General features: G+C 43.6%; 1 protein-coding gene across 2 annotated transcripts; it reads right to left on the minus strand.

Annotated features, from left to right (window-relative positions):
- Nucleotides 1–209: 209 nt before the first annotated feature.
- LOC148512029 (uncharacterized) lies at nt 210–23,482 on the minus strand. 2 transcript variants are annotated; one of them, XM_088482332.1, is made up of 7 exons: nt 23,430–23,482; nt 12,876–13,001; nt 11,687–11,874; nt 11,424–11,502; nt 11,212–11,309; nt 10,612–11,083; nt 210–2,712 (listed from the first exon to the last, which is right to left on the minus strand). In XM_088482332.1, the coding sequence occupies exons 4-7, from the start codon at nt 11,455–11,457 to the stop codon at nt 791–793; spliced, it is 2,526 nt and encodes an 841-aa protein (XP_088338458.1). In that variant the 5' UTR covers nt 11,458–11,502; nt 11,687–11,874; nt 12,876–13,001; nt 23,430–23,482; the 3' UTR covers nt 210–790. The 2 variants fall into 2 exon arrangements, with proteins under 2 accessions (XP_088338458.1, XP_088338457.1); XM_088482331.1 differs by lacking the exons at nt 11,687–11,874; nt 12,876–13,001; nt 23,430–23,482 and having other exon boundaries at nt 11,424–11,508.
- Nucleotides 23,483–23,858: the final 376 nt, after the last annotated feature.

Here is a 23,858-nt window from a genome sequence, read left to right on the forward strand (position 1 = left end):
CATTCAAAATGGAGTTTGTGTTCAGAGACCATGCGGTTTGAATAGGATAGGAGCCTTAACAACCACCCCCACACATAATCTCACACAGCAGCCATTTTCTCTCTCTCTCTCTCATCTTTGTATCGTCCATATTGTATTGTAACAAGCATTGATTTTAAGATTGATTTGATGAATAGAAAAACATTTTACTTATAACATTTTGTGTGCATCGTTATCTTTATGAAAGGAAATTATCCAAATGATTTAAAGGTATATAATTCTGGTTAACACTTTACGAAGTTCATATATTTATGTTACTTGTAACCTGATAGTTATTATATGAAAAATACAATAATTTGCTTCAGATATATTGGGATTAAACGAGCTGGCAATGGTCTGTGTGTACAAAAAGGAGGAAAAACACACCCATTATCAGTATGTAACTGGTTTATCACCTCTATGAGTTTCTCTGATGTGTAACAAGAGGTGGTTTCTGTATAAAATGCTTCCCACACTCAGAACTAGGAATGAATATCAGAAACCGATGGTTACCACCCATCAATGTTCCCAATCCGATTGAAGTACTCTTTCCATTGATGAGAGGGGTTTGCGACAATATGAATTAAGCGGAAAACACCATAAAGTGGTGTCTTCGGTGCCTATTGCAGTGCTGTTTTTTTCTACGCATGGTTTAACCACCAATGGTTATACCATTGCATAGTTATGATGTGATAGCTAGTAGCTATCGTATGACATGATTTGATGTCAGAAGCCTGGCAATCATTCGACACCAAGCTCCTCGTGTCCATCCCTATTCAGAGCATGGAAATGGCCTCTCATTTGTGTGTCTTCTCACATGTTTAACAAGAGCTGATTTCTGTATATAACATTTCCCACACTCAGAACATGGAAATGGTTTCTCACCTGTGTGACTTCTCTGATGTGTAACAAGAGCTGATTTATGTATAAAACATTTCCCACACTCAGAACATGGAAATGGCCTCTCACCTGTGTGACTTCTCTTATGTATAACAAGACCTGATTTCCTTGTAAAACATTTCCCACACTCAGAGCATGTAAATGGATTCTCACCTGTGTGACTTCTCTGATGTGTAACAAGCAGTGTTTTAGTTGTAAAACATTTCCCACACTCAGAACATGGAAATGGTTTCTCACCTGTGTGACTTCTCTTATGTATAATAAGATGTGATATCTGTCTAAAACATTTCCCACACTCAGAACATGGAAATGGTTTCTCACCTGTGTGACTTCTCTGATGTGCAACAAGAGCTGATATATGTGGATAACATTTCCCACACTCAGAACATGGAAATTGTTTCTCACCTGTGTGACTTCTCTCATGTATAACAAGCAGTGATTTTGTTGTAAAACATTTCTCACACTCAGGGCATGAAAATGGCTTCTCACCTGTGTGACGTCTCTCATGTATAACAAGACATGATTTTTGTGCAAAACATTTCCCACATTTAGAGCATGGAAATGGTTTCTCACCTGTGTGACTTCTCTCATGTATTACAAGACATGATTTCTGTGTAAAACATTTCCCACATTCAGAACATGAAAATGATTTCTCACCTGTGTGACTTCTCTGATGTGTAACAAGAGATGATTTATGTGTAAAACATTTCCCACACTCAGAACATGGAAATGGTTTTTCACCTGTGTGACTTCTCTGATGTGTAACAAGCTCTGATTTATTTGTAAAACATTTCTCACACTCAGGGCATGAAAATTGTTTCTCACCTGTGTGACTTCTCTTATGTATAACAAGACCTGATTTCCTTGTAAAACATTTCCCACACTCAGAACATGGAAATGGTTTCTCACCTGTGTGACTTCTCTTATGTATAACAAGACCTGATTTCCTTGTAAAACATTTCCCACACTCAGAACATGGAAATGTTTTCTCACCTGTGTGACTTCTCTCATGTATAACAAGCAGTGATTTCTGAATAAAAGATTTCCCACATTCAGAACATGAAAATAATTTCTCACCTGTGTGATGTCTCTGATGTGTCACAAGAGCTGATTTATGTGCAAAACATTTGCCACACTCACAACATGGAAATGGTTTATCACCTGTGTGACTTCTCTTATGTAGAACAAGCAGTGTTTTAGTTGTAAAACATTTTCCACACTCAGAACATGGAAATGGTTTCTCACCTGTGTGACTTCTCTTATGTATAATAAGATGTGATGTCTGTGCAAAACATTTCCCACACTCAGAACATGGAAATGGTTTCTCACCTGTGTGACTTCTCTGATGTGTAACAAGAGCTGATTTATGTGTAAAACATTTCCCACACTCAGAACATGGAAATGGTTTCTCACCTGTGTGACTTCTCTGATGTGTAACAAGCTGTGATTTATATCTAAAACATTTCCCACACTCAGAACATGGAAATGGTTTCTCACCTGTGTGACTCCTCTTATGTGTAACAGGAGCTGATTTTGGAGTAAAACATTTCAGACACTCAGAAGTAACAGTATCACTGCTATGATCAGTACTATGTGCAGCAATATGTGAGTTACCAGAAGTACATTCCTCAAGAATAGAGGGATCAGATGATATATCTGCACTAAGAAAAACTGGATGTTGATTTAGGGTAATGCGGTTTTCTTCTGGCGATCCTTGTGTGGGGTTATCTTCTAATTTAAAATCTGGAGTCAAAACGAGATGCCCCTCCGAGGTCTTCCTTGTATTCTGTCCATCTGGTAGAAATAAAATAGTTATCCAAGTATCCCACAGCAAAGGCATCATTAATCATTATTTATATCTCACCCCTATTCCCATAGATTTGTGCTTAGTAAATCATGCGGAACACTTTGGAACATCTAAAATGTGGAGTAATCAAATATAAAGATACTCGGGAGTCATCCATCTGTGGAGCATGGGGTCAGACTAAGTTTCTCTACCTTCTCTAGGATAATGCACTGTAACCTAGTGGCCACTGACATCCACAAGCAAACGCAAAGAAAAGCCCCAGCGATAACGGTAGCCATGTTCTCCCAGGACCCTAGTAATATCCCAAACATCATGACGTTTAGCAATAGTTCTAAGGGCCAAATCTTGGACAAGATAAAAATAAGACATAAGGAAGATGAAACAATACTGTTCTCTGTCCTCAAAGAGAGAAATTTCAAAAGAAGATCCCTAGAGGAAAGGGTGGGGGGTCAGAGTCTGCAGGATTAGGGTGCAGAGCAAAGCGAGCCCATTCAATATGGATGGAGGAATCAGATAGAGATGGAACCAGAAAATGAAAAAACAGAAGATAGCTTTCCATACCTGAAGCATCTACCGAGTCAGGGATGCCACAAAGTGTGAGGTTGTTACGCCTTTGAAAGTTCTCAAGGTCCCCCGCATTAAGGAACACATTCTCCTGGTGAGGGAAGTCAATATTATGTAGAGCAGAATCATGGAGTTTATAGTCATCGTTCAGTTTAGATTCCGCAGCCACCACCCATTGGGACAAATCAGAAACATCCTTATGAATCTTCCAATCATTGTTTGAAGGTCAGCAGTGAGTGTGTGCCGAAATTGAGACACCCACAAGTGTGATCCATATCACCATCTGTAACCAGAGGAGTGGAGGAAGGAGGGGATTGAGGTGGAGGCACTTCCGGGCTGAACGTCTATCCCTTCTTAGATTTAGGTGCACTATATAAACATATCGTATAATCAACCGGACAAAAAGACATTTAGGTGAGAGGAGGTAGCTAAACCTCATGGGAGGGCTTCCAAGGGAAACCAATACATTTAGCACCCCAAAATAAAGGTCCTTACTGGTAAAGAGCTGTACAAGGAAATGGAGATGCACCCCAAATCAGGACTAGGGGAGGACAGGCAGCAGACAACTGAGGAAGAGAGGCCAGCCAAAATGACAGGAGCTGTACAGGGTCCATTGGAAACTGGTGAAAGCTGAGGAAAGGTACAGGGGGTGAGACAATTGCAGAATGCAGGGAGACAGCACAGTGAGTTTCCAGAGTCCAGCAGGTGCCAACAAAAACCACACTGTTTGGCCATGCTTGCCATGAAGGCTACTCAGGGGAGGAGGGAGAGCCAGAATATGGTGCAGTGAGTGACAGACAGCCTCCATCATATCACCAGGACAATCCAGGAGAGGACAGTACCTCAGGTCTGCTGGCACTGACAGTCCAATGTGCGTCATAAACTCCTCAGTGAGCTGCAGCCATCAGAATGGACCCCTACAGCCTTCACAACCCTCTTCCAGAAAGAAACCTCATCTGCTGGAGCAACCGGAGAAGAGATGTGCAGCACTCCCTCAGGTGTACAGAAGCCATCAAACCACAGGAGGGAGACAGATGAGACAGTCTTAGCAACTAAGACAGCAGGTAGACACCGGAGGGCTGTCACGGAAACCAGAACGGAGACCAGCCCAGTCAGGTACAGCTGTCATAGCCTGCAAGTGCCAGGGACTCAGCACAACCAGGGTAAAGAGGAGGAGAACAGCCCAGTCAGGTACAGCTGTCATAGCCTGCAAGTGCCAGGGACTCAGCACAACCAGGGTAAAGAGGAGAACAGCCCAGTCAGGTACAGCTGTTATAGCCTGCAAGTGCCAGGGACTCAGCGCAACCAGGGAAAAGAGGAGGAGAACAGCCCAGTCAGGTACAGCTGTTATAGCCTGCAAGTGCCAGGGACTCAGCGCAACCAGGGAAAAGAGGAGAACAGCCCAGTCAGGTACAGCTGTCATGGCCTGCAAGTGCCAGAGACTCAGCGCAACCGGGGAAAAGAGGAGAACAGCCCAGTCAGGTACAGCTGTTATAGCCTGCAAGTGCCAGGGACTCAGAGCAACCAGGGAAAAGGGGAGGAGAACAGTCAAGGAAATCCTTGCAGACCTCACAGTGTAGGAAAATAGCAGTTGTAGCAGTTGTGAGACATAACGTTATGAGAGGAAAATATAAACCACTAGTTATAATCCCCCTAATCTAGACCACAATGTGTATTGTAACTTAATAGTAAATCAATAGACTGACACAATGATTGTAGTCACAATCACTTTACTTATTGTACTATTGCAATCAATTAAAGCCAATGGATGAGAATAACATGGATATAAGGGTGTGTGTGATGTAATACAATGGGTGAGAATAACATGGATATAAGGGTGTGTGTGATGTAATACAATGGGTGAGAATAACATGGATATAAGGGTGTGTGTGATGTAATACAATGGGTGAGAATAACATAGATATAAGGGTGTGTGTGATGTAATACCAATGGGTGAGAACATGGATATAAGGTTGTGTGTGATGTAATACAATGGGTGAGAATAACATGGATATAAGGGTGTGTGTGATGTAATACCAATGGGTGAGAATAACATGGATATAAGGGTGTGTGTGATGTAATACCAATGGGTGAGAACATGGATATAAGGTTGTGTGTGATGTAATACAATGGGTGAGAATAACATGGATATAAGGGTGTGTGTGATGTAATACAATGGGTGAGAATAACATGGATATAAGGGAGTGTGTGATGTAATACAATGGGTGAGAATAACATGGATATAAGGGTGTGTGTGATGTAATACAATGGGTGAGAATAACATGGATATAAGGGTGTGTGATGTAATACAATGGGTGAGAATAACATGGATATAAGGGTGTGTGATGTAATACAATGGGTGAGAATAACATGGATATAAGGGTGTGTGATGTAATACAATGGGTGAGAATAACATGGATATAAGGGTGTGTGATGTAATACAATGGGTGAGAATAACATGGATATAAGGGTGTGTGATGTAATACAATGGGTGAGAATAACATGGATATAAGGGTGTGTGATGTAATACAATGGGTGAGAATAACATATATATAAGGGTGTGTGATGTAATACAATGGGTGAGAATAACATGGATATAAGGGTGTGTGATGTAATACAATGGGTGAGAATAACATGGATATAAGGGTGTGTGATGTAATACAATGGGTGAGAATAACATGGATATAAGGGTGTGTGTGATGTAATACAATGGGTGAGAATAACATGGATATAAGGGTGTGTGTGATGTAATACAATGGGTGAGAATAACATGGATATAAGGGTGTGTGTGATGTAATACAATGGGTGAGAATAACATGGATATAAGGGTGTGTGTGATGTAATACAATGGGTGAGAATAACATGGATATAAGGGTGTGTGTGATGTAATACAATGGGTGAGAATAACATGGATATAAGGGTGTGTGTGATGTAATACAATGGGTGAGGATAACATGGATATAAGGGTGTGTGTGATGTAATACAATGGGTGAGAATAACATGGATATAAGGGTGTGTGTGATGTAATACAATGGGTGAGAACATGGATATAAGGGTGTGTGATGTAATACAATGGGTGAGAATAACATGGATATAAGGGTGTGTGTGATGTAATACAATGGGTGAGAATAACATGGATATAAGGGTGTGTGATGTAATACAATGGGTGAGAATAACATGGATATAAGGGTGTGTGTGATGTAATACAATGGGTGAGAATAACATGGATATAAGGGTGTGTGTGATGTAATACAATGGGTGAGAATAACATGGATATAAGGGTGTGTGATGTAATACAATGGGTGAGAATAACATGGATATAAGGGTGTGTGTGATGTAATACAATGGGTGAGGATAACATGGATATAAGGGTGTGTGATGTAATACAATGGGTGAGGATAACATGGATATAAGGGTGTGTGAGATGTAATACAATGGGTGAGAATAACATAGATATAAGGGTGTGTGATGTAATACAATGGGTGAGAATAACATGGATATAAGGGTGTGTGTGATGTAATACAATGGGTGAGAATAACATGGATATAAGGGTGTGTGTGATGTAATACAATGGGTGAGAATAACATGGATATAAGGGTGTGTGTGATGTAATACAATGGGAGAGAATAACATGGATATAAGGGTGTGTGTGATGTAATACAATGGATGAGAATAACATGGATATAAGGGTGTGTGTGATGTAATACAATGGGTGAGAATAACATGGATATAAGGGTGTGTGATGTAATACAATGGGTGAGAATAACATGGATATAAGGGTGTGTGATGTAATACAATGGGTGAGAATAACATGGATATAAGGGTGTGTGATGTAATACAATGGGTGAGAATAACATGGATATAAGGGTGTGTGTGATGTAATACAATGGATGAGAATAACATGGATATAAGGGTGTGTGTGATGTAATACAATGGGTGAAAATAACATGGATATAAGGGTGTGTGTGATGTAATACAATGGGTGAGAATAACATGGATATAAGGGTGTGTGTGATGTAATACAATGGGTGAGAATAACATGGATATAAGGGTGTGTGTGATGTAATACAATGGGTGAGAATAACATGGATATAAGGGTGTGTGTGATGTAATACAATGGGTGAGAATAACATGGATATAAGGGTGTGTGTGATGTAATACAATGGGTGAGAATAACATGGATATAAGGGTGTGTGTGATGTAATACAATGGGTGAGAATAACATGGATATAAGGGTGTGTGTGATGTAATACAATGGGTGAGAATAACATGGATATAAGGGTGTGTGTGATGTAATACAATGGGTGAGGATAACATGGATATAAGGGTGTGTGTGATGTAATACAATGGGTGAGAATAACATGGATATAAGGGTGTGTGTGATGTAATACAATGGGTGAGAATAACATGGATATAAGGGTGTGTGTGATGTAATACAATGGGTGAGGATAACATGGATATAAGGGTGTGTGATGTAATACAATGGGTGAGGATAACATGGATATAAGGGTGTGTGAGATGTAATACAATGGGTGAGAATAACATAGATATAAGGGTGTGTGGTGTAATACAATGGGTGAGAATAACATGGATATAAGGGTGTGTGTGATGTAATACAATGGGTGAGAATAACATGGATATAAGGGTGTGTGTGATGTAATACAATGGGTGAGAATAACATGGATATAAGGGTGTGTGATGTAATACAATGGGTGAGAATAACATGGATATAAGGGTGTGTGATGTAATACAATGGGTGAGAATAACATGGATATAAGGGTGTGTGTGATGTAATACAATGGATGAGAATAACATGGATATAAGGGTGTGTGTGATGTAATACAATGGGTGAAAATAACATGGATATAAGGGTGTGTGTGATGTAATACAATGGGTGAGAATAACATGGATATAAGGGTGTGTGTGATGTAATACAATGCGTGAGAATAACATGGATATAAGGGTGTGTGTGATGTAATACAATGGGTGAGAATAACATGGATATAAGGGTGTGTGTGATGTAATACAATGGGTGAGAATAACATGGATATAAGGGTGTGTGTGATGTAATACAATGGGTGAGAATAACATGGATATAAGGGTGTGTGTGATGTAATACAATGGGTGAGAATAACATGGATATAAGGGTGTGTGTGATGTAATACAATGGGTGAGAATAACATGGATATAAGGGTGTGTGTGATGTAATACAATGGGTGAGAATAACATGGATATAAGGGTGTGTGTGATGTAATACAATGGGTGAGGATAACATGGATATAAGGGTGTGTGTGATGTAATACAATGGGTGAGAATAACATGGATATAAGGGTGTGTGTGATGTAATACAATGGGTGAGAATAACATGGATATAAGGGTGTGTGTGATGTAATACAATGGGTGAGGATAACATGGATATAAGGGTGTGTGATGTAATACAATGGGTGAGGATAACATGGATATAAGGGTGTGTGAGATGTAATACAATGGGTGAGAATAACATAGATATAAGGGTGTGTGGTGTAATACAATGGGTGAGAATAACATGGATATAAGGGTGTGTGTGATGTAATACAATGGGTGAGAATAACATGGATATAAGGGTGTGTGTGATGTAATACAATGGGTGAGAATAACATGGATATAAGGGTGTGTGATGTAATACAATGGGTGAGAATAACATGGATATAAGGGTGTGTGATGTAATACAATGGGTGAGAATAACATGGATATAAGGGTGTGTGTGATGTAATACAATGGATGAGAATAACATGGATATAAGGGTGTGTGTGATGTAATACAATGGGTGAAAATAACATGGATATAAGGGTGTGTGTGATGTAATACAATGGGTGAGAATAACATGGATATAAGGGTGTGTGTGATGTAATACAATGCGTGAGAATAACATGGATATAAGGGTGTGTGTGATGTAATACAATGGGTGAGAATAACATGGATATAAGGGTGTGTGTGATGTAATACAATGGGTGAGAATAACATGGATATAAGGGTGTGTGTGATGTAATACAATGGGTGAGAATAACATGGATATAAGGGTGTGTGTGATGTAATACAATGGGTGAGAATAACATGGATATAAGGGTGTGTGTGATGTAATACAATGGGTGAAAATAACATGGATATAAGGGTGTGTGTGATGTAATACAATGGGTGAGAATAACATGGATATAAGGGTGTGTGTGATGTAATACAATGGGTGAGAATAACATGGATATAAGGGTGTGTGTGATGTAATACAATGGGTGAGGATAGCATGGATATAAGGGTGTGTGTGATGTAATACAATGGGTGAGAATAACATGGATATAAGGGTATGTGTGATGTAATACAATGGGTGAGAATAACATGGATATAAGGGTGTGTGATGTAATACAATGGGTGAGAATAACATGGATTTAAGGGTGTGTGTGATGTAAAACAATGGGTGAGAATAACATGGATATAAGGGTATGTGTGATGTAATACAATGGGTGAGAATAACATGGATATAAGGGTGTATGTGATGTAATACAATGGGTGAGAATAACATGGATATAAGGGTGTGTGTGATGTAAAACCAATGGGTGAGGATAACATGGATATAAGGGTGTGTGTGATGTAAAACCAATGGGTGAGGATAACATCGATATAAGGGTATGTGGGAAGTAAAACCAATGGGTGTGAATAATAGTGACATGATGTGAGGAGAGCAGGAGTATAATAGGGGCTGATGGCTCTTGATGTATGAGATACAGCAGAGAGTGTGGGGAGGAGACTGGTCAGATCTCTGGGTTGGTAACACACAGTGACATGATGTGAGGAGGAGAGCAGGAGTGTAATAGGGGCTGATGGCTCCTGATGTATGAGATACACCAGAGGGTGTGGGGAGGAGACTGGTCAGATCTCTGGGCTGGTAACACACAGTGACATGATGTGAGGGGGAGAGCAGGAGTATAATAGAGGCTGATGGCTCCTGATGTATGAGATACACCAGAGAGTGTGGGGAGGAGACTGGTCAGATCTCTGGGTTGGTAACACACAGTGACATGATGTGAGGAGGAGAGCAGGAGTGTAATAGGGGCTGATGGCTCCTGATGTATGAGATACACCAGAGAGTGTGGTGAGGTGACTGGTCAGATCTTCTAGCTGGTATTACGCAGTAACATGATAGGATTAGGGGAATAGGAGTCTAGTAAGGGTTGATTACATTTACCTCATTAGCTTGTACTGACAGAGGAGGGTGTAGGATAAGAATTTGCTGTAGTGACTGAACAAGAGGAATATGTGACTCTATTCTGTAATAAGTGTTTATTACTCACCAGTGCTGATACCTGTAGGGATTTCCTCTTCCTTACACTGCTGATCACCCCTCACATACGTCTCTTCTTCTCCCTCTATATCTTCTGCCTTCATATCAGTCACATACGTCTCTTCTTCTCCCTCTATATCTTCTGCCTTTATATCAGTCACATACTTCTCTTCTTCTCTCTCTATATCTTCTGCCTTTATATCAGTCACATACGTCTCTTCTTCTCCCTCCATATCTTCTGAATTGATATCAGTCACATACGTCTCTTTTTCTCCCTCTATATCTTCTGCCTTCATATCAGTCACATACGTCTCTTCTTCTCTCTCTATATCTTCTGCCTTTATATCAGTCACATACGTCTCTTCTTCTCCCTCTATACCTTCTGCCTTTATATCAGTCACATACATCTCTTCTTCTCCATCTATATCTTTTGCCTTTATATCAGTCATATACGTCTCTTCTTCTCTCTCTATATCTTCTTCCTTAATATCAGTCAGAACATCAACCATATTAATCCATTAAACAAAAAAAAAAACTTTAGTGATGTTTCTTTTCAATAATGGAGATTACACAATATAATTTAAGTACATAAAACACACAGATTCTCTACCTGATGCTCCTGTGGGATCCTGTGATTCTCCTCTGTACAATCCTGTGAATAAAGAGGACGGGGACATCTCGCTGGGGTATTTCTGTTACTGAGTCCATCTGTGGGAGACACACAGTGAGTACATTGTATATATGTGATTATCAGGTGATATGTGTATATAGGGGGCCCCCATACCTGATCCCCCCAGCAAATAAATGACAGTCTCCTCTTACCCAGTGATGTGAGGGGCCGGTGATTCTCCATCATGAAGTCCTTGTACAGACCCCTGTGTTCCTCTATATACTCCCCTTCCTGCATGGAGACAGACAGTGACATCCTGACACCTTATAGGAACCTGACACAATGATACTGTAATCACCCAGACACATCCCCTGGTGTTACTGTATATTGTCCCATTCCCAGCAGTCACCTCCCCATTCATCACCCAGACACATCCCCTGGTGTTACTGTATAATGTTCTATTCCCAGCAGTCACCTCTCCAGTCAGCAGCTGAATGATCTTGTTGGTAAGTTCCAGGATCTTTTGGTTTTTGTATCTCTCATGTATCAGTGAGGTGGAGGCACCGTGATGGGTCTCTGGGTGCTGCTCTGTCCTCCTGACACACAGGGACAGCAGCTGGGTGACTCACACTCACCGAATGTCTTCTTCACAACTATCTATTCCTGTGTATTGAGGCAGACACAAAATATCACTGTATACACTCCCAGATCCCCATCACCTTCCCAGTCATGTCCCTGTATTATTACTATATGTATATAAGTGATGTCACTGTGACACTCCCAGATCTCCTCACCTCCCCAGTCATGTCCCTGTATTATTACTATAGATATAAGTGATGTCACTGTGACACTCCCAGATCCCCTCACCATCCCAGTCATGTCCCTGTATTATTACTATAGGTATAAGTGATGTCACTGTGACACTCCCATATCCCCTCACCTCCCCAGTCATGTCCCTGTATTATTACTATAGATATAAGTGATGTCACTGACACTCTAAAATCCCCTCACCTCCCCAGTCATGTCCCTGTAGTATTACTCGATATATAAGTGATGTCACTTTGACACTCCCAGATCCCCTCACCTCCCCAGTCATGTCCCTGTAGTATTACTCGATATATAAGTGATGTCACTTTGACACTCCCAGATCCCCTCACCTCCCCAGTCATGTCCCTGTATTATTACTCTATATATAAGTGATGTCACTGTGACACCTCCTGATTCCCTCACCTCCCCAGTCATATCCCTTTATTACTATAGATATAAGTGATGTCACTGTGACACTCCCAGATCCTCTCTCCTTTCCAGCCATGTCCCTGTATTATTACTATAGATATAAGTGATGTCACTGTGACACTCCCAGATCACCTCACCTCCCCAGTCATGTCCCTGTATTATTACTATATGTATATAAAAGTGATGTCACTGTGACACTCCCAGATCTCCTCACCTCCCCAGTCATGTCCCTGTATTATTAGATATAAGTGATGTCACTGTGACACTCCCAGATCCCATCACCATCCCAGTCATGTTCCTGTATTATTACTATAGATACAAGTGATATCACTGTGACACTCCCAGATCCCCTCACCACCCCAGTCATGTCCCTGTATTATTACTATAGGTATAAGTGATGTCATTGTGACACTCCCAGATTCTCTCACCTCGCCAGTCAGCAGGTAGATTATCTCCAGGGTGTCATCGCACTGTTATCCTTCTCTATCCTCAGATGAATGGTAATTAGAAGATATATTTATTTTCTTCTAATTTAAAAAAATCAGTTTTGCAGCCTGGAAAAAATTGGATTTATAAAGATTATTTGACATATTCTATTTATGTGAAAATAAACTTGAGAGAGCGCTTGAAAATGTCAGTTGCTATGTGTACCATGATAAAATTGTTACAATAAAAATCTATAAATACAATAGAATAAAAAAGATCTTCTCATACACACTTGTTTATAGCTTTTTTTGTGATCAAGTGGTTGGAGTGGAAATGTCTGTGGGTGGCCGGATAAATGAGTGAACTTATGATTCTTAAAAAAACTTTAGATTCTATGTATGGTCATTGACGTCCAATTTTATGAAATTTTTTTAAATTAAGGCGACATCTGCCAGGTAATATTAGCCGCCCCTACTCCGCACCACCCTGTTACACGGAACCCGCTTCCCAGTCATCGTGGCTGACACAGACATGATGGCCTAAGTTTCACCATGGTCCAATTTTATAATAATAGATAAAAATAAAGCAAAAAATGTAGAAACAGCACAAGTAGCAGAAAATGAGAGATATGGTAAGAGCTTACCTTTGTTATCTCTCTTTCTACGAAGTCCATAGGGTCCACAGGGTGACCTTGGGGTATAGGTGATGCAGAGTCATCCGGGCACCATACACAGTAAATTTTTCCCCCTGGATGCACTGGGTCTCTCTCCTATACCCCGCCCCCGGGCCAGAGGCAGCTCAGTATCGTAGCAAGCCAAAGGCCGGAGGAGGATAAGAAAGTCTGGAACATTCAAGAATCACTTTCTCACCCAGAAGGAGACGGAAAACCGGTGACCAGAGCGAAGCCCATCTGAAGCATAGGTTCGTCAGGGTGGGTGCCCTGTGGACCCTATGGACTTCATAGAAAGAGATAACAAAAGGCAAGTTCTTACCGTATCTCTCATTTTCTACTTCAGGGTCTACAGGGAGACCTTGGGGATGACCCAAAGCAGTACCTTTAAGGGTGGGGACGCTTCTCTGCAGAGAGGAGAATCCGCCACCCGAAGGAAGCATCCTAAGAGGCAAAGGTATCGAAAGCATAATACCTCAAAAAAGTCTGGACAGAAGACCACATGGCCGCCTTACAAAACTGAACAGCCGAGGCGCTACGGTGAGCTGCCCACGAAGGACCCACAGAACTAGTAGAATGAGCAGTAACAGAGAGTGGCACTGGAAGGCCCTAATGAGTGTAAGCCTCAGAGAGAGCCATGCAAAGCCATCTAGTCACAGTTTGTTTATTGGCTGGCCATCCCTTCTTGTGGAAACCATAGAGTACAAACAAGGAGTCTGACTTCCGAAGGGAGTTGGTACGGTAAACATTAATCCTGAGGGCACGCACCACATCCAATGAGGCCTCACCTGCGGAGAGGTCTGGAGAATTAAAGGTCGGCACAATAACTTCCTCATTAATGTGGAAACTACAGACCACCTTAGGAAGGAACCCAGGGTGAGTCCGAAGCACCGCCCTGTCCTGGTGAAAAACATGAGAGAGCCCCCAAATCTGACACCCTTCTGGCAGAAGCAATAGCCAGAAGAAAAACTGTTTTAGCAGTAAGCCATTTGAGATCCACTGAGTCCAGGGGCTCAAATGGAGGGCCCAAAGGTTAACAGCCAAATCCCAAGGCTCCACAGGAGAGACAAAGGGAGGCTGGATGCGAAGGACCCCCTGTAGGAAAGTGCAGATATCAGGAAGAGGAGCAATCCATCCCTGGAACCACACTGAAAGGGCAGAGACATGCACCTTCAGCAAAGCAAGGTGGAAACCAAGGTCCAAACCCGCCTGCAGAAAAGCCAAAACTCTAGATTATCCTAAACCCTTTTGGGTCATAACCTCTGCGACGACACCATTCAAAGAAGGTATGTCACACCCTGTGGTAAATCCTAGCAGAGGCAGGTTTTCGTGCTCTAAACATGGTGTTAACCACAGAGCCGGAAAAACACTTGGACCCAAGGAAGGATGTCTCAAGAGCCACACCATCAAAGACAGACGACCCAGGTCTGGGTAAAAGCAAGGACCTTGAGACAACAGGTCCAGACGTTGAGGCAACAGCAAATGGAGTGTCGATGGAGACACTCCGAAATCACAGTAATAAAAAATTAAAGTGGCAAAAGCACTTGAAATATTAAATAGTGGTTTAAAAATGATTTAATTGATAACATGGAAATTTAACAAACATTTCCCAAACACTTTGGGAAGGCAAAAATAAAAATACACAAATCCAATAAGAAACAGATTTAAAGTGCATAAAAGTAGGGCAAGTAGATAATTCAATAAACAGTAGATGACTAAGGTGCATCTATTGTAGCAACAAAAATGGTATATCAATAAATAAGGGATTCCAGTTCCATAAAGTATAGATCGAAATGTCCTGGTGGTGTATAGCATACCGTGAATGGTAGATGAGTGTCTATTTGGGCAAGGAGACAGGGGTTCCGTACAGCACCCTGATCCAGACACTAACAGGCTGAAATTTGATGATATCCTGCACACTAGCGACGACAATAAAATATACAACATTGGTAGTGTGGCATGTGATAAAATCATTAATTTGATAATTTTTTCCTTTAAGATGATGCATAGTCCACAGCGATGAAACCCTTTGGTTCTTATAGGAGTACTATTATTTTGTTCAAGGGCACTTCTGACAAGATTGTCAGCCTTTTTATATATAAAAAACGGTTTTCGAGGGTAAAACCATGGATAAAACAATCTTTCTGTAAAATGTGCCAATGTTTTTTAAAAATATTCTCTAAAAACGAGTGGTGTGATCCATACTGTGTAATAAAAGCCCAATTTTTTACTTTCTGATTTTTCTTTTCCTTTGATTTGAAAAGGGTTTCTCTGTCCAAATTGGATACTTCTTCCTTTGTTTCTGATAGTTTCCGAAGATCTGAGTACCAGTGACGTCTGGGCCTCACTGGAGCCACCAGGAGCACAGTGCCTCATTATTGTTTGAACTTCTGAAGTACTCGAGGAAGAAGGGAGATTGGAGGGAACAGGTATTGGAAGGTCCACTGGACTGACAGAGCATCTACCAAGAGAGCCTTAGCGTCTCTTGTCCTGAACCCGTACAGTGGCAGTTTGTGATTGTGTCGAGAGACCATGAGGTCCACGTCCGGAACACCCTACTTGTTCACTAGGAGCTGAAACACCTCTTGGTAAAGAGACCATTCCCCAGGATGCACGTCATGATGGCTGAGGAAGTCCGCTTCCCAATTGAGAACTCCTGGGATGAACACTGCTGATATAAGAGTGTGGACCTGTCATTGCGCCCCAACCCCGGAGACTGGCGTCCGTCGTCAGAAGATCCAAAAGGGGCGCCCCCTGGTGAGGTGGACCGTTTTCAGCCACCAAGTCATAGATAGACGCACCTCCGGAGATAGCACCATCATTTGCGTCCTTGTCCGATGGGGTAATCCGTCCCACCTGGAGAGGATTCATTTTTGCAGAGGCCTGAAATGAAACTGTGTATATTCCACCATGTCGAACGTCGACACCATCGATCCCAGTAACTGCATGGCTGAGTGCATTGACACTCGGCAACTGTGGAGGCATCTGCGCACTCGCGTCTGCAAAGTGGAGATCTTTTCTGCTGTCAGAAAGATCCTCTGCTGTGAGTCCAATAGAGCTCCCAGATGAAGCATCCTTTGAGATGGGATCAGGGAGGATTTCTTCCAATTGATCAACCACCTGTGCTTCTGTAGTACAGATATTGTCAGCTGTAGGAGGTGGTGATGAAGTACCACTGGAGACCATACCAACAGTAAGAGGTTGTCCAGGTATGGTAACAGGCAGACCCCCTGAAGCCGCAGATTGGCTGCCATTAACGCCATCATTTTTGTAAACACTCGAGGTGCAGTAGAGAGGCCAAACTGCAGAGCCCGAAACTGGAAATGTTGTTGTGACACAGCAAACCTGAGAAATCGCTACTGAGTTGAAGCAATCGCAATATGCAGGTATGCATCCTGAATATCCAGTTACACCATAAAATCCCCAGGTTCCATCACCAGTATGATGGAGCGTAGGGTTTCCATCCTGAACCGAGGTACCCGGAGGAATTTGTTCAGGGATTTGAGATTGAGGATAGGTCGGTGGGAACGGTGATGAAAAAGTTATTTTTTTTTATTAAAGAAGCCAGATATAGAATATAATGTCAATATATATAGGTGTCTCTCTGTAGGAAGGTGTATCTGTATAATGTCATGCTAAGGTCTAATGTGAGGTGTCAAAACCCTTAGTGTTTAGTTCTTTGAAGCTGGGATGAATGGTAGATGGGCTTTCCTTCCCATAGCATCATAAAACTTGGTTAACTGTTAAAATCTGTGGTTGTGGATATTGAACACAAAGTACAGGTTCTGTTCATAGCCCCAGGGGGCCAGGTCTATAGACCCTGGAGTCAGGATGTGCAGCTGGGCATAAAAAGGACCTTACTTTGACCTGTATAAGTGGTATCAGTTTGCTTCCCCACAACTTCAAACATATTGGATGAGCCAATCAGCCACTCTCTACGGGGAGGGTTAGTATCCCACCTCCGGGGGGGGGGGTGAGGGGGAAATAGCTGGGCACACAGGGATAAAATACAGGCTCACTAGACAGAAAGCGCGATTCTCTACTCAAGGTTGTCGACAAGACACAGGGCACCAGAATTAGTCATTGGGAAGGCCTCATCCTCAAACTGTTCAACCCATCGCGATCTGAATGGTCTGTTTTCTCCCATTTTATTATTTATTTATTTATTACCAGTTATTTATATAGCGCACACATATTCCGCAGCGCTTTACAGAGAATATCTTACCATTCACATCTGTCCCTGCCCCAGTGGAGCTTACAATCTATATTTTCTACCACATGCTCACAAACATACACACTATGGTCAATTTTGAGGAGAGCCAATTAACCTACCAGTATATTTTTGGAGTGTGGGAGGAAACCGGAGTATCCGGAGGAAACCCACGCAAGCACAGGGAGAATATACAAACTCTGCACAGTTAGGGCCATAGTGGGAATCGAACCCATGACCTCAGTGCTGTGAGGCAGTAACGCTAACCATTACACCATCTGTACTGTTTTGTTTACTTGAAATTGTGATTAACTGTGTTTGTGACTTCTTGTAACATCCTTATATCCTTTCTAATTTTTGTACATAAGCTTTGAAGATATTTTTTGAATTAAACTAAACTAATTTTAGTTCTTGGAATCTGTGTTTTTGTGACCCAAACGCCTCATGTTTGGCATGTTACCTATGTTTAAATATTGATAATTTGTGTGTACAGGTGAGAGCAGAAGCTTGCCTTACGCTTAGCGTTAAATTGGTCTCCTGCTAGTGGCAGATACCGGAGATAATAACTACACGCGCTGAGGTACTGGTGTAAAGTCACGGCGGCAACTCTCAGATTGTCGTATCTGGGAAGAGTCGTCACGGCGGTCCGTGACAGGAACCGTTCAGGTTTTAAACCAGAAAAAGGCTGGAATAATAACCTATTCCCCTCTGGGATAACGGGACCGGTACAATGACCCCTGTCTGAAGCATGGATTGTACTGCCTCCTGAATAGTCAAGGACTTGCCCTTGCTCGACAGGAGTCCTGTGCAGAAGAACAGATGGGTAGGCCTTCTGTGGAAGGAGAGGGCATAACCCTGAGAGACCACTTCTCTCACCCGTGTCTGTGATAGTCTGACACCAATGTTGGGCGAACTGAAGTCGTCGGCCTCCCATCAGGCTGAGGGCTTGTCATCAGGCTTGGGAGCCGGACGTCTCCCTGTCGCCGGAGACTGGCCACACGTGGGTGAAATATCCACTGTAGCACTGCAAGTACCCGCAATGAACACTGTTAAAACGCACACTGCACATGGTTTATAATAAACTGTATTAATATACACAAATTATGCGGAAGAGCACTGCATCTGATCTGTAATGCATGTGTGTATAAAGCAGAGTATATTTAATAGTCTATGACATGTTTAAATGTAATTGTATGTTAGATGTGCACTTCTCGGATATGCCTGTACAGTATAAGACATCACCAGCTTTTGTGACTGCAGGAAATTAGAGGCTGTAATTATCTAGCAGGAGGTCTGATGAATAGAAATACCTATGAACTCCAGATGAGACCTGGATGGAAGCTTTCTGTGTATACCCCGCCCCCCAGCCAAGGCAAATCAGTTACGTAACAAGCCCCAGGCCGTGGGAGGAGAGGAAAGAGAGAAGAAAGATCTGGAACACACAAGAATCACACTCTCACCAGAAGGAGACGTAAAAACCGGTGACCAGATGAAAGCCCATCTGCAGTACAGGTGCGACAGGGTGGAAGTCCTGTGGAACCCTATGGAATTTGTTGAAATAGAGATAACAAGGGAAAGTTCTTACCATATCTCATATTTTCTACATCAGGGTCCATAGGGTATCCACAGGATACCTTGGGGATGTCCCAAAGCAGTATCCTTTAAGGGTGGGGACGCTCCTGTGCTGGAAGGAGAATCCGCCGCCCGAAGGAAGCATCCTGAGATGCAAAGGTGTCAAATGCATAATACCTCACAAAAGTATGGACAGAAGACCACGTGGCTGCCTTGCAAAGATGAACCACTGAGGAACCACGTCGAGCTGCCCACGAAGGACCCACAGACCTAGTGGAATGAGCCCTAACAGAGGATGGAACAGGAAGGCCTTCATGAACATAAGCTTCAGAAATTGCCATGCGAATCCATCCTGCCAAAGTTTGCTTAGTGGCAGGCCAACCCTTCTTTTGGAAGCCATAGACGACAAACAAGGAGTCCGACTTCCTAAAAGAATTGGTGCCATCAACATAAATCCTTAGAGCCTTAGGTGGCCTCACCAACCGTGAGGTCTGGTGAATTAAAGACCGGTACAATGATTTCCTTGTTGATGTGGAAACTAGATACCACCTTTGGGAGAAAACTAGGGCGGGTGCGAAGCACCATCCTATCCCTATGATAGATGAGAAAGGGAGGCCAATCCTCTGTTGTTGAGAGTCCAACAAGTCCCCGAGATGGAGCATCCTCTGCGAAGGAACCAGGGTAGATTTTTTTCCAGTTTATTAACCAGCCGTGATTCTCCAATACTGAGATTGTCAGTTGCAGATGAAGCTGGAGGACCGTTGGAAACCCTGCTAACAGAAGGTTGTCCAGATAAGGCAACAAGCGGTTCCCCTGCATCCGCAGGTGGGCTGCCATGACCGCCATGACTTTGGTAAAGATACGAGGCGCTGTCGCCAGACCAAAGGGCAGTGCCTGGAACTGAAAATGTTTGTCGAGCACTGCAAACGTGAGGAATTGCTGATGTGTTAAAATAATGGGGACATGCAGGTAAGCGTCTTGAATGTCCAACGACACCATGAAATCCCCAGGCTCCATCGCCAGTATAATGGAACGCAGGGTCTCCATCCTGAACCGAGGCACCCTCAAGGACTTGTAGAGGGATTTGAGGTTGAGGATGGGTTGGTAAGACCCATTGGGAAAAAACTGGAATAGAAACCCATGCCCCTCTGGGAGAACGAAGCAGACACTATAACTCCAGCCTGGAGCATAGAGTGCAACACTTTCTGCAGTTCCAGGGCTTTGTTCTGATCCGATGGAAGGCCTGTGGTGAAAAACCTGCTGGGGGGCCAGCGCCGGAAGGAGAGGGCATACCCCGGAGAGACCACCTTGTGTACCCAAGTGTCCTTGGTAGTCAGACACTAATACTGGGCGAAGCGAAGCAGGCGGCCTCCCACTCTGGGATCCCCCAAATGGAGGCCCGGTCCGTCTGGACGAAGGCTTATCGTCCAACTTGGGGGCAGGGCGTCTGGTACTCCAAGCCTGTTTCTTGGGCTTGGCAGACTTTTTGGGCCCGGCCTGTCTGGGAAAAGACTGTACTTTGGACCTACCCTGGGCCCTGTAGGGCCGAAAGGACGAAGTACCAGACCATGACGGGACTGTAGCCGATGGCAGACACGCAGACTTAGCTGCTGCCAGAGTGGCCATTATCTTGTCCAGATCAGGGCCAGACAGGACCTGTCCATTAAAAGGCAAGCATTCCAAGCCCTTCTTGGAATCTGCGTCCGCTTTCCAAGAGCGCAACCATAGGGAGCGAAGAGCGGCCACAGCTTCTGAGGAGATTCTAGAGGTGAGGAGACCGATATCTAAAGCTGCCTCATTAATATAAGTGGCTGAGTCTCTGAGATTGCCCACTAACTCCGCTTGCTCCACAGAAGAGTCAGAGTCCAGAGACGCCTCCAAACTATCAGACCAGCACTCCATGGCTCTTGCCAGCCAACACACGGCCATAGCCGGTCTGGACACCCCTCCAGCAAGGGAATAAATGGATTAAGGCATATTTCAACCTTGAGATCCATAGCATCCTTTAAGGAGGACATGGAGGGCATGGGCAAAGTAGCACTCCTCACTAGGCATGTCACATGAGAATCCACTTGTGGAGGAGATTCCCACTTAGAGAAATAATTATCCGCAAAGGGGTATCCAAAAGCCAAACGTTTTTGAGGCTGGTACTACTTACCCGGATTTTTTCACGCCTCCTCTAACTAGCTGACCAGATAGAGAAAATATAGTGGCATCACCCTTAACATCCTTAAAGAAGGCGCATTTGGATTTGGCCACGGGGGGATCGTCATCCTCAATAACCAAGGCCGTACGGACTGCACATATAAGGCCAGGTATATAGACCTTAGACTCCGTCTCTTTAGTACGGAGGGGCTCCTTATCAGAAAGGTCAAAAATGTCACCGTCATCAGACGACTCCTCATCCTCATCATACTGAGTCATATGAGACGCTAAAGGTCGCTTATGCGGCCACAATGATGACTCCCCCTGTAAAACGTCTGACAGGTATTGCATTGTAGTGGACAAGGAATTAACCCACGCAGGCTGTTGTGAGACCTGGGGGGGCGAAAGCGGTAGACACTGGGGTACCATCAACTGTCTGGGGAACCCCTGCATGGGTGACGACACCACTGACTGCTGTGATAACCACATCTGGGGGAACGCAGGGGGAGGTGTTAACTGGCCCACAAGGGTTGTAAGTGCCTTAGCAAAACAAGCCCAGGGCGGTTCCTGCACAGGCGCAGTGACAGAAATCGGGCATGATATCATATACCATGCCCTACACAATCCCTCAGTATTCCCATCGCCCTCCGCAAATGGTACATTACATTTAGTACACTTCAGCTGGAGGGGAAATTCACACTCAGACACGATGAGTGTAACGGAATGTATGTGACCCACCTCACACAGAAATACTTATATAATGAGGCAATAAGCACCCTGCAACACCGCACTCCGAGGGCATTAGCAGAGGAAGAATAGGGATAGTAAAATGTCTGACAGTCAGAAGTAAAAGTACAGGCAGAAGCGCTAGCATTAGGTCACATACAAAGCAGAAATACCTCCCTGCACTATCAGCGCTGAGATCAACTACATAGACTAGAGCCTGGTAGGAAACAGCACTGTATACATCGACCATAATCGAGGGAGAGTTATGCGGGGGGACCCGGACCGCGATGTCACCGTCTTCAGTGTCCAGCAGCAGGAGCAAAGAGGAGGCGGGCCCGGGGGAGGAGCGTACAAACAGGCACCAGACCGCAATGGAGAGGCCGTGTGCAGCGGGGGAGGTGCCGGCTGTATACAGGGAAGGCGTGCTCCCCTGGCATGCAATTAACCCCCAGGATTTCGGACTGCCGCTCAGCCGCGCCCCATTGTCCCTTGGGTATAGTGGAAGCGCAGGTTAATACCTGGCTCCACGCTGCTGCCAGTCCCCAGGGAGCCCCTGCCTGGGGATTTAGGACTGTGTTGCTCGGCGGGTACCCTCCGCTTACCTGTCCCCTTGGATCCGGCCACAGTCCAGGCATCCGGGGTCAACGCTAGCAGTGACCCCGGACACCAATCAGCATCCCCGGATCGGTATCGGCGTTCTGGTCCGGCGGAGTGTAGGAGTGACAGCATGGATGTCAGTACTCAAATGTGCAGACACAGCTGCCTTGAAGAAAACTTCAAGGGAGATAATAGCCCCCCTCTGATAAAGGTGATCTGACTCCGAGCCGGGCACCAACGAAACTAATTTGTCTTGGCTGGGGGGTGGGATATAGGGGGACCCCAGTGAATCCTGGGAGGCCGAAAACTAAACTATGTGGCGCCCGATGTCTGACCTCATCGCCAATACCCCAAGGTATACCCTGTGGATACACTATTGACCCTGATGTAGAAAACAATACCAAAAATGAGAGTGTGCTGTACAGTCCCCTCCCCCTATATAATAATAGCAGATATTAGTGTGTGCTGGGAGCTGTGTTATTCCCCCTCATATATCACTGTACAGTCCCCTCTCCCCCTATATAATAATACCACATATCAGTGTATGCTGGGAGCTGTGTTATTCCCCCTCATATATCACTGTACAGTCCCCTCCCCTATATAATAATTATATATAATATGATAGATATATATTACCTCAGCCTCAGACGTCCAGAAAACAAAATGGCGTCAGGAAGCGACTGCGATTCCGCCCACGATCACATCACGTGCTGGCGTATAAGGTGTAACATGGAAGACTAGAAACTACACAAAAATGGCCGCCGTCCTACAGCTCAGATTACAGTTGGTCTTCTAGTGATAAAGTCTTAACCAATCAGATGCTGGCTTCTGGTCACATGACACGGATATTCTCTCTCTGTTACTATAGAAATTAAGCATCTTTCGGCTTTATGATAAAGATGTGACAGTGTCTGAACTACAGGAAAATGACCGCCGCTCCCATCTATTTACTGCTCGTATATATAATGTTCTCCCTTCACAGAGGGGCCTCATCCCTATTAGTGCCTACCCCTAACCTCCCCTATAAGTGTCTACCCCTAACCTCCCCTATAAGTGTCTACCCCT

This window comes from Taudactylus pleione, unplaced genomic scaffold, assembly GCF_031769625.1.
Source record: "Taudactylus pleione unplaced genomic scaffold, aTauple2 ptg000285l, whole genome shotgun sequence".
Classification (NCBI taxonomy): Eukaryota; Metazoa; Chordata; class Amphibia; order Anura; family Myobatrachidae; genus Taudactylus; species Taudactylus pleione.